This window comes from Apus apus, chromosome 14, assembly GCF_020740795.1.
Source record: "Apus apus isolate bApuApu2 chromosome 14, bApuApu2.pri.cur, whole genome shotgun sequence".
NCBI lineage: Eukaryota > Metazoa > Chordata > Aves > Apodiformes > Apodidae > Apus > Apus apus.
Genome location: NC_067295.1, coordinates 8,388,372 through 8,406,654, shown reverse-complemented (window position 1 = coordinate 8,406,654; position 18,283 = coordinate 8,388,372). Strand labels below are relative to the sequence as shown.

The 18,283-nt window shown below is 37.6% G+C and overlaps 1 protein-coding gene across 5 annotated transcripts in view; it reads left to right on the top strand.

Annotated features, from left to right (window-relative positions):
* Window positions 1–18,283, top strand: part of IQCK (IQ motif containing K) — a 58,111-nt gene continuing 39,828 nt past the window's right edge. For 4 of the 5 annotated variants that reach the window (XM_051632695.1, XM_051632693.1, XM_051632697.1 and 1 more), the window contains exons 1-7: window positions 1–124; window positions 1,518–1,573; window positions 3,244–3,373; window positions 4,638–4,735; window positions 10,303–10,355; window positions 10,475–10,552; window positions 17,545–17,617. In XM_051632695.1, coding sequence (XP_051488655.1) covers window positions 76–124; window positions 1,518–1,573; window positions 3,244–3,373; window positions 4,638–4,735; window positions 10,303–10,355; window positions 10,475–10,552; window positions 17,545–17,617 — 537 coding nt within the window. In that variant the 5' untranslated portion in view covers window positions 1–75. Of the gene's footprint in view, window positions 507–1,517; window positions 1,574–3,243; window positions 3,374–4,637; window positions 4,736–10,302; window positions 10,356–10,474; window positions 10,553–17,544; window positions 17,618–18,283 lie in introns of all 5 variants that reach the window. The other variant, XM_051632696.1, reaches the window with a different exon arrangement.

Genomic DNA, 18,283 nt, shown 5'->3' with positions numbered 1-18,283 from the left:
ACCCGGAAGGGGAACGCGCCGCGCCCGCCCCCGGCGGGGCCTGCCCGGGCGGTTGCCGCGGTGACGCGGGGCGAGATGGCGGAGGGCGGGCAGGCCCTGGGGCTCTGGGAGCGGGTGTGCGCAGGTGGGAGCGCCTGCCCGCCGCTGCCGGGGGACGGAGCGCCGTGAGCTGGCCCCGGCCCTGGCCCCGCGCTGCTCTCCTGTCCGGAGAGACGCGCCCCGGGCGCTCGGGGCTCTTGAAGGCCCCTCGTCGCTGCTTCCCGGGCCGAGGCCGCCGCGGGGCTCCCGTGCCCCTGCTTTGGGGCCGGGGAGGGAACCCCCGGAGGGGTTGGCTGCACCTGCCTCGAGGAGGGTGCTGAAAACTGCCCCTCTTACCACAGAGAGCAAGTCTAAGAGCAGTTGGTGCTCCTGAGCGTTACCGTGTATTTTATTGTTGCCATCTTCTGAAGTAAACAGCTGTGTGTGTGTTTCTGTAACCCGCTTGCACTAGGCCCGAGAGGACCCAGGTGATCACAAGTGTCATGGCCTCTGGTTTGGCCTGTGGTAATTGCACCCTAGTTAGTGGGTTATCCTGGTAAGGGAGGCAGTTCATTGCCTTGGGAAAGCAGAGAGGTGACAACGTTGTTGCTATTACTCAGGTTCAGTGAATACAAAATTTCTGTTAGCAGAGTCTGACTCCATTCCAAGTCTTGGTCTTTTCCCAAAGCGTTAAAGCCCTGAGGCTGACTGGAAAGCTCAGAGACCAGCACATAGTTCTGCAGGGCCCAAGTGGGGGTTCTCCTCACTTGGTACTTTATAATGCCTTAAAGTAGTTATTTTGCATTAAAATGGAAATTTAAAATGTACAAATAAAGTTGTTTATTCTAATGAGACTCAGCTGAGGCATCTGTGCTGTACATGGAATTAGTGTTGCCAGTAAGTCTCCTAATGGTTATGGCAGGATGGTTAAACCTGCTGGGCTTGGCTCTTAAGAGTTTTTGTGTTGTGTGATCTGTAAGGTTTTTTTCACATCAGGTCCATTGCCCTCCTTTGTTTTCCTTATCCTGATTCAGTCAGTAATCTGTTTGGATCATGTACAGCTTTTGCCTTTTATTCTTTTGGAAAGTAGAGACAGTAATACTTGGCAATGTCCTGGGGATGTAGTTGCTTATAGGGGAATTCCAGTTGAAGAGCACTGATAAATACTGGTAAAAACAATGGTTAATTCTGTGCAAGCATCTACAAACTACCTACATTAAAGTATTTTAAATTATTATTATTATGTTGGTAGAAACTATTTTTCTCAATAAAGGGCTCTTTTATCACTGAAACCCTTGGGCTTGACTTAAAGCCAAGCCAAGAGGCTCTAAATTCTCACTTGTTTCAAAACATTAGATGTCATGTTAAACATATATTAGTTGCATACTATTTTTTATTCTTTAAAAGCAGAATAAGTACCTTTGGAAAGTAGTGTTTGTGTAAGAGAAAAATGTTTTGAAGTCTTCTGGATAAATGCTGTGCTTTATTTTTACTTTCAGAGTATGAAGCAGAGCAGCCTCAATTTCCAGGTGTTCCTGAGCCAAAACATAGATCTGTGAGTATAGTTCAAGTAAAAAAAAAAAAAATCTGCATAGAGCTACTTTTAAAAGATTTTAACTAACAAAATGGGAAAATTAGGTACCCATAGAGCAGACTCATTCATAAAAAGAAACCAACACTCCATTTTGGAAACAACTTCTGTGAATTAACAAAGGCAATATTCCCCATCATTGCTTCTATTTAAAGCAGCTCGGGTAGTGTTATCTTCAAATAAGGCGCCCAGCTGTGCTGGGTTTGTGCAGCTTGTGTCTTATTTCGGCCAGTGTCGCCTTCCTGGGCAGGACTGGGGAGTGTGGGAGGGTCTGCGGGGGGCGGTGCGAGCAGAGCGCGGAGCCAGGCAGGGGAGGGGAGCAGGCACAGCCGAGGGCTCACACCTGTGCTTCACATTCGTGATAGCGCACTCAGGGGTGGCCGCTGAAGTTAGTGGCATCAAACCTGATCAAAATTGTTCAAAAAATTGATAAAGAACTACGGAAGAATCTTTGGGTTTGGAGTAACAAAATTAGTTGTCTTGGGCATCACATACAGTATGAGCATTCGTTAAGTTAGGCATCTTTGTGAACATTTTATCTTAATATTATGTATTGAAGTAACTTGGTTATTTTAAAACAATGTTAAGATGTTGTAGTTAACCCTGTCTGACAGTTGGTCTGTTTCCCCAGACAAAACTGGCTTCATTGTTGGCTGTTACTAATTTGAGTAGTGAACTCTGCTTGGGGCTTTAGTCTGGGCATAATATATTGAGATATTTGAGCATCCAGATGAAATACTGCACCTTTTTATGGTGATGCACTTTTTTTAATTTCCAAAAGAATAACTTTTCAAATCTTGCATGTGTTAAAATGGAGTCTCTGCAGTTGTTGACATACAGTGTATTCTTATAAGGGCAGTGGCCTGATCCCACCACCTGCTTTTCAGTAGCTCATAAATCCAACTGAATTTTGAACTGAAGCTGTTCAGGTTACATAGTTTCCATAACACGTTTTCGTAGCTAACTGTAATGTGGTGCATTCTTGGAGATAAAAGGATGTATCTGCCTTTCTAAAGCAGGTGTAGCTCAGTGTCTGTTAGGAGTATTCTGCTGGCTCACTGTAACAGTTTCTGCACTCCGAAAAACCAGACATAACATTGTGGACTATGGTCTTTTTTTGTCATTTTTATGGTCATTTTTGTTTCTGTACAGGGAAACATTTAGATTTGTAACTGCTCCAAATTGGTCTTTATACTTTGTTTGGAAGGAAAGCTTTTTTTTTTTTTTAAAATGTGTCAGGACTTCTGAAAAAGCTGAAACAAATGCATAAGCTTCTGAGTGGAAAATACGTTTTTAGAAAATGTTGTAAATTTTAATTTTCAAAGAATTATTATTTCTTACAATGGCTAAAATATTTTTTAAATTGTGATACCTCATCATACTATCTTAAAAGCAAGTATATACCTTCTGTTAGGTTTGGATGCTTTTATTATGCTGGAAACTTCAGAATTTTTAAAAGTGTAATTCTTTCTTTTGAGGTACTCAGAAAATACTGAATATATTTTAATATTTGAATTAGAAATTGTAAATCTGTATATTTTTAACTGACCTTATAATTTTTCCTGCTGAATTGGCTTCTGTATTTTTTCCAGTCTGACTGGGGTATTTATATAGGTTTCATTTATCTTGAACAGGTGTCTTTGAAAGCAGGAATATTGCAGTCATTACATATGGAACAATTATATTCAGCTGAGACTGTTGTCCAACAGTTGCTTCCCATGCCTGAGGCAGCCCCCTTTCCAGAACCACCTGATCCAAAAACATGTGAGTAGGAGTATTTTATCCTAAACCCTACTGGATTCTTTTTCTTGCATTTGCAAGGGTTTGTAATTTGTTGAGTTTAAAGTGTTAACAGTTACAACTCCTTTTCTGAAGTTGAATTTGCATGATCACTCCCCTTGCCTGTGGCCAGAGGCTTGGTCAGTGGAGCAAAGCTCCAACGATGCATCACAAATCAGTAGCATTGCCTAGATGTTAAGGTAGTTCTGTTCTCTTCTGAATAAGTGATGTTATTTAGCCACTTGAACCTGAGAAAGGCCAGCATTTCTTCCTCTAATTTAATAATGCAAAACTAGGATCAGTACGCTAAATAGATAATTGAGTTTGAAAACTGCTTTGAAAATATTATGTTTGTCTGTTTCATTAGAAATTAGAATAGAAACAGCTCTAAAGTTCTACCATTTTTAGCAATTTCTGTACTTTATAAAATTTACCGAGTAGGAATGTATTTTTATTTTGCATTTTAGCCCTATTTTCTCTCTTTGTCTCCTCCATTCATTCTTGCTAATCAGTAATTCACACTGCTAGTCAGAAGCAGTGTTACCCTTGGCTTTTACATATATATATAGTGTCCTTCCAATTATGAACATTTTCTGGCAGTGTATGAACCAATTATGGGAAGGAAGCCTCTTGTAAGGGCAGTGCAGTCAAATGTAAGAGAGTGGTGCCAGCCCAGGCAGCCCTCTCAAGGTGGCAACATTTGGTATATGAAGTCATGTTCAAATCGCTGATGAATCTGGCAAGCAGGAAGTGCTTATGAGAAAGAAACCACAGCACCACTGAAATACAAGTTTTATCTTTGTCTAGAAACTGGGTTTTATCACCAGCTCTGACACTGCAGATTGTAAAGGGCATGATGAGGATGGACACCAAAAGTGGTTTAGCTGTAACAGCACAGAGTTCATTGCAGGCTAATTTACGTTTCTTTCTGTCAGGGTAAATGAGTCCACCCTGCTTTTCATTTCTGTGGCTAAATTGCTTCTGTTGTTTGAGCTTACTAATTTAAAACTAAGTCTGGCATCTCTGAGGCACACTGTGGTTTGCAGTGTTGATGCTCCTTTCATTTGAAATTTATTCAAGTTTCTGTTCTCTGGGCTGAATAGAAGTGAAGACAGATCTGTGGGTGCATCTGAACTGAATGAATCTGTTCAAGCTCTGATAAAATGACTGATACTTAGTTTATAATATCTAATGTTTATCTTTTTGTCAGGTGTTTACCTGTAAGTGAAGGCTGTACTGTTTTATTCAGGTTCTCCTCAAGAATACTTAGAGTATTACATATTTCCAGTACTCTTACCTGGAATAGCTGAACTTCTGCATCGAGCAAAGGAGGAAAAGTGTTTTGAGGTTAGTTTTTAGTTTTCAATTCTAATCATTGTCAGGAAGTTACAGCCTTTATTTCATAGGCAGTATTTCTTTATTTAGTCTTTTGCAAGAAAACCAACCACAATATGAAATAACATGTCATGTGTTGTTTTGGATGTGGTCTTGAATGCTGTTTTCTCCAGTGCTACACACACTGGATCATTATGGCAATCTCTAACTTACAAAAATCCTTTTAATTATCCAGTAGTATCTAGCCTAAAAAGTGCTGTATTTGAGAGAAACAGGCTTCCTGTCAGCCTAATACATATGACTTGTTTGAGGGTGATGTAAGGAACTTGAATTTTTCTTCATTTTTCATTTGTTCTGGTATACTAATGGAGGTACAGTTTGTATCTTAGCTTTTTAACATTCTGTGTAAATTCCATTTAATTGGAAAGAAGATTATTCAGCATTAATGAGCTTTTTAAGTTGTACGTTGTAAAAATCTTTCTTTGCAAAAAGAAAAAAGAAATTGTTTTCAGTATCTGTGTGTGTAAGCACATCTAGAGAGACATTCCTCACCCTGTGTAGGGAATGCTTTAAAAAGCCCTAGAACTGGTGCAAATAAATTACAATGAAATATCTCCCTTTTTCTACATAATACACACCTGAGGAATACAGTCTATGCTCTTATAGATAAAAGTGATAGTGAAGTGAGGAGGACTTTGTGTTGCTAGTGGGTTATTAATCATTTTAGGGCTTGATCTACCTCCTATCCAGGTACTGACATTGACTTTCTTTTATAGGCATGTGTATACATGATAACAGACATTGTGGGACTGTTTGTAAAAATTACATGTTCTATTTGCCACTGACCTGAACATGCGTGACACAGCCAAAAATACACAACACTTACCATGCTTGAGTGGACACCCCAAACTTGCATTTCAGATCCAAATCTGTACATTTAATAACATTATTTAACTTTCTGCTCAGCCTACACAAGATTTGACTGTGTCTGTGACTGATTGATTTATAGACCTGTGTGTATGTATTTATAATTGGTGATTAATACAGATGAAATAGGGAAATGGTTCATTTACATGTCTTTATGGCATGACATCTCTCTACATTGTTCCTGCCATCACATTTACATTACCTAGCCAAAAATAGATTGAACATTTTTATTATTCATCACACTTTTAATGAAGTCTACATTGATTCAGATATTTTTTAAAGGAAGCACATAACCTTAGAAATAGTTGTGTTTCAACCTCAGGACAAATCTAAGGTTATTTTGTCTATTTTGAACTGAGAAATTTTGCAGAGCTTCAGTGGTATATAGGCTGGAAAAGTATCTCTGCTGAAATTGGGTTTTGTATGGGTCTGTGTGCTGCTTTGTAGTAAGCTTAATAAAAACAATTATTTGTTCATGTATAGAAACTTCATAAAAATGAGCACATCTTATAAAAAAGACAGTAAGGGGTTTCTGTTGTGACATGAACAGATATTCTGCTATCGGGGAAGGAAGTTTAGGAAAACAAGCTTATGTCAGATGATCCTTTTCCATTGTGACATCATTACTTCTTCCTTTTGAACAATAACTAGAAAAACAACAGCTCTTTATGCTTGCCATGTAAGTGAATAGTCATGTTCTTTTCCATTATTGTCCAGGTGCTTGTACATGGACATTGTTTCCTTATATAACTTAAATATATAATTTCTAATTATACTTTTGTTTCATAAAGAAAGTATTGTTCCATATGGATTTGGATTTTAAAAAATAATTAGCATTGAAATTGTTAGTGCAACTTCTGGAACTGATTTTTAGGGTCAAAAACAAAGTCCTTAGAAACCCAGAGAAAGTTAGGGACAGGGAGAAAGAATCTTGTGATAAACACACCAGAAGACAGCTTAAAAAAATAGGAGAACAGAGAGTAGAAGATTCATGGAGTTCATGAGAGAACATGAGAGGAACATGATAAACTGTTTTTAAACTGAAATCATGAAGGATGAGAACAGAATACTGGCTTTGAATTTTGGCTAGACATGAGTCATTGAAGCCCTTAAAGGGCAGCTCCAATCGAGTAAACCAGAGGAATAATCAAACTGACTGCAGTCAACATTGAATGGGCCTGGGACAAGATGGAATTGCAAGGGAGAATGAAGAGTGGGGTTTTGGTGAGAGGGAATAAAGGTTTTCATGTTTCAAAGGGGAATGGAGACGAAGGAAAAGTGGGAGAGTTGTTTAGCAACTGAAATTGGGGTAAGGGAGATCAGATCATGGGATCAACAGAGGAATTCAAGGAAGAGATCAGAAAAGATGCATCCATGTCTGGAAAGGAAGAAGTGTAGAATCAGATGGAAAAGTCAAGAAAGGGAGGCAATTGTGCTAGGAGTAGTCATTTGAATAGGAAAGAAATCTGCAAGATCTTATTTGAAGGTGATCTAGAAACAAAACAACTTAAACATTTTAATTAAAATGGATTCTCTTGCATTATGTAGTGCATATCAGAACTTTGAAAAGCAAAACGTAGAAAAGTCCCCAGCTGCTGGATACATTGGCAGACTTCAAACTGACATAAATACGAGAGCAGTCTGCAGAAGCTTTGTTTTTAAATTAGAGATGTAAGAAACCTATTAGGTTGGTCAGTGTATTTCCTTGCTGACGTTTTCCCCCCTACCATAAGTTCTCCTGTGCTGCTCCCTGCTGCCACAGATCTCCAGGGAAAAGACTGTTTTCTTAAATATTTTCTCTCATGACAACTGCCTGATGCATTTGTTTTTCAGCATTAAAACTGAACAATGCTTAAATGTTTTTATTGGCATAACTCTCGTTTTTTTCTGGTTAGCAATCACAGAAAGAGGATGCTGGATCAGACTCTGTAATGGAATATTTTATTTTAAAGTATGATGGATCAGAGAAAGTGAATGAATAAGGTTTCCTACTGACTTTCCCATCTTCTGATTACCAGTATTTTTTCATTATTATTACCAAGCACATTATATTTAAACTGAAAAATGGAAAATTAATTCTCCATATAAATAGTTTATAAACACATCTGCAGGTTAACAATACACATTGTGCAGTTATTTCCTGTGTTTTTCCCAATTTGTGTAGCATAGGAGGGATGTGTCAAAGACAGGTCAATTTCTGTCAGTTTTTCCCTTCTACAAACGTTGACTGCTGTGCAACTAATTATTTAATTCATTAGCAAAGTGAACTGTTTCCTGGCAAAAAAATAACAAAATTTTAAAATATTCAGCTTGACTGAATTCTTCCCTGATAAGTTCACTGGATCTAACAAGGTCAAAGCAAAATTAACTTTGTTCCTTTGTTGATGACTGTTTTGACAAGGCTGTCCTGATCATTTTTGTGCTGTTGCAAAGGAACAGCAATATACTTAAAACAGATTAAATTACAACTGCTAGATTAAATTGGATTTTGTTGTCAAAGTATAGAATTTATTCACTGAAGCAATTCACTAAGTAATGGGACCCAGTTTCATGCAGTGATTGAGAATAGCTGTACAGTTTGAGCTATTTGTTTTCAGATTCTGTTGTCAAAAGTCAAAATTTGTCCATTTAACATTTAAAATGACCTGTAGACAGCTCTACCATGAAGCTGTTGGTCTCTTAAAGCTTAGGCGTTTGGCTTCTAGAGACAATATCTGGTAGTAGCATAACAAGTGTGAAAATTCCTTCAGGAATCACAGAATCACAGCCAAGCATTCTAAAAGAGCACTACATGAACCCTAGAGCTTTTGTTGTCGTGAAACAGATCAGAAAGGCAGATGAGGTTCAGGACTGATAATTGTTTGGCAATGCTCTTTTCTTTTTGTCTGCATTTGTTTGTTTGTTTTAAGTAAGTTATCTGTTGTTGTTGTTGTTGTGGGAGTCAGACTGTATGCCTGCCAAGGATAAGATTCACTTAGAAAAGTACATGCTTCCTGGGTATCATTTAGGAATGCCATGCAGTCTAGCTCTAAACTTCCCATTTGTCATCCCCTAGCTGTCATCCCCTGTGTTCTTCCCTGTTCAGTCAGTGCCCCACATCACCTTCCTCTTCCACTTCACCTGTGGCTGAAGTAATGCACTGACCCCCAAGTAATGCCATGTGCTAGTATCCCAAACTGAAATAATTATGCTGTGTAAAGCACTTTTTTTTCCCACCTCCCTGTTCACATCATGTTCTTGTAGCACAGGGAGAAACACAAATGGTGAGGATAATGCAGAGAAAAAAGTAATTTGTCATGCATTTAATTTCCAATTACGTATTTATTGTATTTTCCTTAGCATGTGGTAGTAGTACCTTCATATCTTACATTTTAATCAAGACTCCAGCTGCTTTCATGACATTTAGCACTTTCACAAATGTATTTGACCAGTGTGAATTGCTTTCCTAAAAAGCAATAATTGCAGTTGAATCCCCCATTTGACAGGCTAAGTATAACCCTCTGGATGGGAGCTAGGCTTTCTCTTAGCTAAATGGCTGCCGTTTTGATAAACCATTCAGTGTCACTGTTCTGTGGGGGCTTCTTGTCTTTGAGTGTTCACTCTGGCTGTGTCCATCCATAACACATCTCATCCAAGAGAGGTTCAGAAGGTACTAGTCAAGCTCTTTTGTTACTCTAACCAGAAGTCTATGTTAATATATTCTTCACATCATGGTTACTCTGGTTTGTGACAAGCAGAATAAGCACCTCTACTTATTTACACGTTCAGTCTGTAAAGATGGAATGTGGAGAGGAAACCTCTAAGGAAAGGAAGGCCCTAATACATTCTTTATTGATCAAAATCCATGCTTTGAATTTTGCACTCAATGTATTTTGCAGTATTTTACCGTGCTGTCCAGCTACACAGGTCCTGGCTGCATGAGTCACTAAGGGTAACCCCCTGCAAAGTATTTTGCAAAATTTTCTTTGGTGGTGAGAAAGTCTGTGAACTGGGAGCAGAGGGAAAAAAATGTCTTGCTCTGAAGCTGCAGGTTTTTAACGTTTTACCTGCTTCTCTGTAATGACCATGGTATCTGTGGTTGTGGATTTACATCTACTTTGTTTCTGCCTTCCTCTCTGCACTACCCAACAGTTTTGTCTGAGCAGCCATGCAGTACTCTGCTGTGTGTCTTCAGTATTGACATGTGCCTTTAAGCTGGTTCCATGCAAGGAGGACACAATCTATGTCTTGGAAGCAATTAAGTATTTTAAGTATGATAATAGAACTTTGAACAAAATGGCGAGTAATTTACAACATCCTTTCATACATGACAACATCCTTTCATACATGAGTTCTGTTAATTTCTTTGCAATGGGATTGCCACTAGAAAGAACACCATTCAGAGATATTTGTTGTAGCTATACTGCAGCAAATATCAAGGTAGTGTATGTAGAATTTTCCTACTAATTTTTTATTTGTCTTGAAATCATTCCACAAAAAATAAGAGGCTCAGCCACCGACTGCTTGTAGTAGCAATATTGAAGTAGACAGAATAATATACTGTTTATTTTATTTAATAAAATCAGTCAATTTAGCTTCTGTTTCTCTCCAGTAGTAAAAACATGTGACCAATCCAAAGATAATAAATAACTTGAAACTATCTTTATCTTTAGAGAAAAAGGACCACGTTTATTGCCTGTGATTTCCTAACCGAGTGGTTATACAAGTAAGTTAATAATGGCTTTTACTAATAATTATGCTTAATGATTCAAAGGCATTAATTTCCAAATAGAATAGCTGAAATTTAAATTAATTAGTTGTTTTCTTTTTTTTTTTTCTTATCAGCAAGAACCCAAAGAGGAAGGATGAGTCATTCACAGAGTTCTTTTCCATTCCTTTTGTTACCGAATGGCTTAACGACCAGTAAGTTATTTCAGTACTCAGAGTAACCTTTTATCCTTTTATTCTTTTTCCCAGGCTATTTTTAAAAAGTAATAGAGCTTCCATGTATTACAGTTGTGCCCTCTAAATGTCCATTACTGCGTGCAACAAAAAACTATGGGATGGTTTGTAACTCTGTAGTGTATTAGTTGCAATGTATTTTGTACAAGAATTATTCCCAGAGAAATTAGTTTAGAATTTCTGAACCTTTTAATTGTAGACTGCAGGGTATCAATAGTCTGGTAGTATTATGAATATCTTTGTACTAAGGAGCAAAGCTGTGTTTTCAATGCTGCTTCCTACCATGGAAATCTCTAAGTATACAGTCTAGAAATCCTTCCTCTAACTGTAAGCAGCTGTTTTAAAAATACCTGCAATAACCTTTGGTGTCAGGATGCATTTCTGCAGACATTTATGACTTTGCATTTGAGAAATGAGCACTTGTTTTGGCAGCCTCAATCCTATATTCTTCATTATCCCTGCAGAACCAAGGTACACAGTAGTTTTGAAAGAAGTGTTGCTGTCCTTCAGACTGTGTTTTGTTTTACAATGTAGTTGTTGCATGAGAGAAGAAAAGTGAGGTCCACAGTGTGAAAATCAGAAAATGACAGAGGTCTTAGTTAGTCATGTTGTGGTCAAAGTTGCACAGGAACTTTCTACAGTCAGAGATGGACATATTTGGAGAGTGACCCATTTAATCTCAACTCCAATACCTTGAGGTACCTGCTACTGCATCATGCTGTCCAGCCCCTGCTGTTCAGACCTTCCACTGGTGGGACACTTGGAACAGTTTCCTCCTGTAGATCATCAGGTCTTGCCAACAAGCTTCCATTTAAGGCACAGAATTTTGTAGCTTGGAAACTGGTGATAAACTGCAGTGAGGTTGTCACACTCATTTCTTAATCATACTGAAGAGCCACTGGTTAGTGAGGCAGTTTTGGTACCACTGAGTTGTGAGGATGGATATTTGTACCTTAGAGGAATGTTTCAGATCACAGTTTTACAAACATTTCTCTTGGAAGTAAAGCTGACCTAAATGGTTCCTTGCTTTCTCCTGTGTTTCACCCCCAAGATGGTTGTAGGCAACGTAATATCCTAATAATAACCTAATAATAACCTGAATAACCTAACGCTTGGTTATTCTGATCAGGGACATATTCTGGCTTAGAAATCTTTCTGCCATAATGTGTGAGGCTTTGTGTAGCCATTTACAATAGAGGGAATTTCTCCAGTCTGGTTCAGCATGGCAAACCTGTGTATTGGCACAAATGAAAGATGAAAATTAAGGGCTCAAGGCAAGGTGAAGAGAACAAATGAGCTGCTAAGGTACTGAGGTGGTGGCAGGAACTGCTTAAGTCAGCTTTGCCAAGAAGAGAAATACTCTGTGGAATCACAGCCTGAATGACTCACAGCTTCTGTTAGTGCTTGTGCTCCTAAATAATGGAGTGACAGCTCCACAAGGACACTGGAGTGTCAAAGTCCTGCTTACATTGATACACAACTTAAATCTTCTAAACAAGTAGGCCTTTAAAATTAATAATTACTAAATATATTATTAAAAACCATCTTTTTGTGAACTTACCTTAAAATGATAGATTTCTTAACAAAATTGCTATGAAGTAAGCATTATTAGAGCAAAGTGAAAGACTGCAACATTAAATAAGAATAAAAATAAGACCATTTATTATTATGTCCTGCTTTTTCAGTTACTTCTCTAAATTTGGAAAGGATTCTGCAAAGTCTGTTAAATAGCAGTGCATTTCTGTACTGTGTTAAAATAGTCTGTGCAAAGCTGTCTTCATGCTTAAAAAACAAAATCAGAACAAAACCCCAAGAGAGATACATTTTTGTTCTATCAGAGATCCAGCTTTTTGTAATATAATCCATGCTTGAGTATGACTTTTTTGGCTCTGCTCCAGCGCCTCCAGTTTTTCCTTTGAAGCTTGATTTTTCTTAAGATCAGTCAAAGCAACAGTCCTGTGAGCCTCACTCTGGATGGTGTGTTTCCAAATGAGATCCTGCAGCTTACTTTCCCTTTGTAAGGAGACCCACTCATTGCATTCCTTTCCAGAATTTTAAATGCAAGCAGTGCCCCTCCAAAGGCTGGTTACTCTAGGTGAAGGAGCTCGTAAAATCTGAATTTGTTCCCAGCATTAGTATTTATAGTAATTACTACATCAGTAAATAAAAGCCTCAGTTTATTTACCTTGTCTTCCACTGGCTTCTGAACATCACCAGTAGCACTGACAAAATGCTATATCCCTTGGGGATCCTTGATTCCCGAAGCAGATTTCAAAAGCAATAGAAGGAGCAGCCTCAACACTGACTGGTAACGTCCAGGAGAACACACAGCATTTCTGTGAAGAACATCTGTACCTTTCAGAGGGTGGAAAGTGGAGATTAACCAGCAACTAACAAAAGATTTTTGGAAACTTGCTGAGATACATACTGATGTCTGTATTCCTAAATTCAAGGCTGCTGATAGAGCCAAGTAAATAGAATTACAGCCTGGGATGTTTTGTACTCCTATAAATATGCTAATGAGCAACACACTTGCCTTTTGTCAGCAATTTCCAGTGGTGTTTCTGGTTGAAGAGCAGCAGTGCAGCTCAATCCCAAGTAACCACACTGTAGGTACTAAATCAGGGGCAGGGAAAAAGTGATCTGTGTTTATGCCCTGATCCCCCTTAAATGTTACTTTTCTGGCATAGATAGGCTGAGTCTTCATACTGACTATCAGGGGAGTTTTATTACTCAATCTTATTTAGCATATTAATGAAATAAATATGCAGAAAATGAGGAAAAAATAGTTCCACTGCTCTGAAAAATACTGATATCATAAAAGTCTACTGTCGCTTGAATTTAATAAAATGACAGTAAGCATAAGTATTTGCCTGGTTGTTGAAGATGTTTTTTTTTAACAGGGGTTACAAGAACTGAAGGTGTATTTTATAAAAAAGCATTCATTCACAATAATTTATTTATCTGTATTTTCTCCTTTTCTGTATAGAGGTATTTGCTTGATACTGGTTTTGCTGGTTTAATGTATCTGTGTGTACCAAAACAAATGTGCAGATACAGAGAAAATAAATTTATCATGGCTTTAATGGACAGTTAAGATAAATATCTATATGTGTCTATAAATGACTACTAAATCTGAAGTAATGCATTTTTGCCAAATATTAGTACATGCTTTTTTTTTTTTTGCCATCCCCCACAGTATTTTAATTATGTGAAGTCTGCTGTTCTCAGCTGCCTTTACAGCTGGCTTCATTGTCAGTTCTCAGATGGCCAACGGGTAATTCTACATGGGTGACTGATTTCTTTCTTTGCATCATATGCCCAGTTTGTACAGGCTTTGCTTTCTGCACACTGCTGTATTTCACTGGTTTGCCTCCAAACCAGACATGTTTTGTGTGTATTTTATTTGCATTATGTTTTTATTTCATTTTCTTTAATAGTTTGAGGTTGAATTTACTGCTTTGGGAGGAGGGGAGGTGGTGTATGATAAGCAGCACATTTACTTGTGGTAACAGAAAAGTCTGTGTGGATGTTATTCTATGTGGATTCAAGTAGAGAATTGCCATTCCAGTAATGTGGAAGAATTCAAGTTAATAAAGGAGAAATATTTTACTTAAAAACAGCTGTGTGTTGGAAAATTACACCAAATTTCTGTATAAAGTACTTATCTTGTGTCATGGTGTTTTATGAAGCTGAGGCTTTATGGCTACAATTACTGCTGCAGTGATGAAGCTTCCCTTAATTTATGTAAAGGTTGTCAAAATAGCAATGAGAAAATAAAAAATGTATTAGTGGTTTGTGACATCTTCCTAATGTTGCTGTTAGAGCACTAAGAGGAGATTATTTTTGCTGCTGTTAGTTTGTCGTGTTTACAGGATACCAGGTCTGACCTAAAGTATACAAACACTGATGGAAATTTCTCCACTGACATGAGTGGTCTTTGGAATAGGTCCATATTTGGTTTCTTTCAGTCCAAGACCACAAACACTCTTACAGAATACCTAAATATTGGTCCCACAAAAGAGAAAACTGATGCAACACATCTCAGAACATATAGCAAGCAGGCCCAGGAGGACAGAGTTTTAGCATTCAAAGGGCTAAGTGCTCCCCAGGTGGAGAGCATATTAGGAGGCAAGAAAATAACTAATTTTCAGACAGAGTTTAAGAGAAAAGATTCTTGCTCTGCTGTTGTTTTGGCATGTTCTTGCTACTAAGACTTCTTGCTGTGCTTCCTCTAATTCCTCTCACGTTCTTGTTACCGTTCCCCTGTTCTCCTACATTCCCCTCTCCATTTTATGACTCTGCTCACCACTTACCAAATTTCTCATGTTACTTCCACACTTTTTTCTTTTTACCATGTCTTTTCTTTATGCCAAATAGCTAAGTAAGTATATACATAGTTTGTATGTGTTAATAGTTGTATGCGTATTATCACTATGGCCACTTAGAGCATATTTCTATAGTTGTATTAGACTGCATAATATGATATAATTAGTAACTATCTCACATAATCAGGATCTGTACAAGTTTGCTCAGAAAGCAAGAAACTTTCCTCTGATCAGTGTCTGCTTTATTCAGACTTGGTAAAATACAATACTTGAGAAAAATAATTTTACTGATGCTCTTTTACAGGTGCAATTTACATTAAACAATGTATCATATGTGTATATATATAAAATAGATATCAAGCAGTTTAATGTGTGGGCTTTTAAAATTGTGCATAATCAAAGATAAATAAGCAGAATACAATTAGTGTACATTTTACTGTCAATTTTAATATTCTCAGAGGCATACAGCTGTCTTCTGCCATGAATGACATATTCCCTCTTTTCCAAGCTCACTGCTGAGGGGTGATTGTCTCTGCTCAGATTCTATTTTCCTCTGACCTGAAGCCACTTGCTTATATTCTTTCAGTCAAAACTTGACTTGGCATGAGGCTTCTGTTCTTTAAAGCTGCCATGTTGAAGTGATCAGTGGTTGCCAGCAACTGTCATACTGAAAATTATGTCCTGTTTTTGTTATTGGTTCCTGAAATTTAATGTTGGATTATAAAATAGATATTTTTATAATTTGGAAATGAAATTAAATGTGTGCTAGAGCCAGCCTTGCAGGCTGGCAGAAATCTTAGTTGGTTCTTTAGAGATGTACTCCTCCTTAGAGAAAGTTCAATGTCTTTGATATAACTGCTGTAAAATATGTAGGTCTTCCTGTGATTTCCCCACTCTAATTTTGGTTTTCAAAAAGATCAAAAATAGAACAGAGGATGAAAGCCCATCAGCCAAACCAGCACAGTCCACCTTCATATTTTGAAGGCTGATAATACGAAGCAGTGAGCTGTGGGAGCCTTACTTGTCCAGGACTTACCATTTCCTTTGAGCAGGAGAAATACTAATTAATGTTCACAGAGCTAAAATTGTTTAACTTAATGCAGGCATTGCTTTTCATTTTTGTCTTATTTCTACTCTTCCCCAACAGAGAGTGGTTTACTAATAACTAAATGTAGGCCAAAACCCAGCTGACATGATGACGAGACCAGTTTAGCTGAGTGCGCAGACTCAACTGGTGCAGTCAGGATAGCATTAGATAATAGTTAAGATTGTGCTCCAAGTGGAAATGCTCCTTCAGTGAAGACAAGCCCTAAGAGAAAGATGTCAGAGAGCATTGGAAGCTTACTAGGGCAGAGTTTAATATGAATGAAATAAAGTGAAAGGAAAATGTAAGCTGTCAAGCCTCCTAGCTTGAGCTGTAAAATACTGTAAAATACATTTCCAAAAAGGAATGGCTGAAGTAATGTTTTAGCCAAAAAAATATAAGACTGCATAAGTAGCTTGTTAATGGGTGTTTTTTGCAGTATGTCTTTATAGTATAAATACTATAAATAATGTTCCTGCGTGGGTTGCATGTGTCTGAAGGTGATTTGCTGCATCCAAATTCCTCATGTTGTGGTCTTCCAAGTCAAAGCTGTGTTCAATCTGTGTCCCATGCAGGGAGGGTGGCTCTTAGCAGCCATTCTAACACTGTGCCAAGTCTCCTGTTTATAGCTGCTATTGTCATGAGTTAGAATATTATTGCCCTATAGTTCCTTAGGTTTAAATCACATCTGTAATAAAAGAAACTATATAAATGGGTTTTGCCTTGTCTTTTCCAATGGATGGTTTCTGATCACTGTGTGTGAGAAATAAATCAACATTCATAGAAAAAGGCTTTTGGGAAGCAAGATTTGATGTAGTGATTTGATTTGTTAGTGATGGCTGAATTGTAATTATAGTTTAGATTGTTTCCCATTAAAATGGGTAGCAACAGAATTACCAAACATGCTTTCAAATTACTGTATATTTTGACTGAAAATTGTTGACTTCCCATATGCACTGCTTTCTTTTATCACCAAACAATGTGTATATGCTGTCAAAAGTAACATTTCAGCATTTTAAGAGCTTGTTTAGACATTTCCAAAGATGGATCCATGCTTATGCAGATATAATACTTACTTTTTTCAGTACATCTTAAGTGAAATCACAATGTAAATTAATGTAATAACATATATTTATGTTCTGAGTATTTAATAATTGCTCTAAACATGTCATAAGTCTGTTCACTGTTGCTTGCACACTAAAAGCTCCCTGCTCTACAAATGGCAAGCCTCTTTATCTTGTCCCCCTCCCACTGCCACCTCAAACCTCACCATAATAGTAGGACTTTTAAATCCCCATAGAAGAATAAGAAAGATTACTGCCATTTCTGTATTATTGTTTTAAAGAATAAATTATTGTAGTGTACATAACAGAATATATTTCTAAAGGAAATATTGTTTACATGTTTTATTTTTGAGCAATAAGAAATTGTATCTTTAAAGCTCCTGAACAACCTTTCTCTTTTTTATAAAATATACTGTTAGGGAATAGAGCATTTTACATTTCTAGGCTGGTTGTTTATAAAACATTATTCTTTTTAAGTCCTAGGCCACCAACTCCTCTATCAGAAGAAGAAGCAAGTGTAGTAATTCAGTCCTTCTGGAGAGGTTATCGGGTAAGAGTAATCTATAATTTTGCTTGATGTTGAAAACCATAGGACTGTGAAGGCCCCAGGGAAAATCCTTACATACATTTTAAGTAGGGGATACTATAAATAGCTACTGAGACCCCCATGGTTCATTGGCTTTGGATGTTCCTCTGCCTATGCCTAGTGACTACAATTTTTGCACAGGCATTTACACTGGTGTAATCTCACTGTTTTCATCAGCAACAGAAAATCCACAGAAATGCAATTTTCAGAAGTACAATTAACACTGAACAATTTATTAATTTTTTTAAAGTTGATCTTTAACTAGTTGCTACAGGATAAAGTGTTATTTTTCTTCAGGCAGGGATATATGAGTGAGTATGGAGGTGCACAGGGGGGCCTGGGGAGGTCTGTTAAAAAATAAAAGCATACAGAAACATGGGAATTAAAATTGAGACCAAGAACAAGGCAAGATGTAGAAGAGGCATAAAGGCTGTTACTGAAGGAAGGGGAAAACAAAATGGCAAGCAGATGTTGCAGGCTACTCTGGTCATACAACACTAACACAATCCCCAATTTAGTGGGGAAAAGCAAAGCTCATAAAATACAAAGAAAATGGCTAATACTGTTATTTTGGAGGGTGACAGCCATGCTAAGCCTAGGGTATGAAATACATTATTTTTAAAATACCGG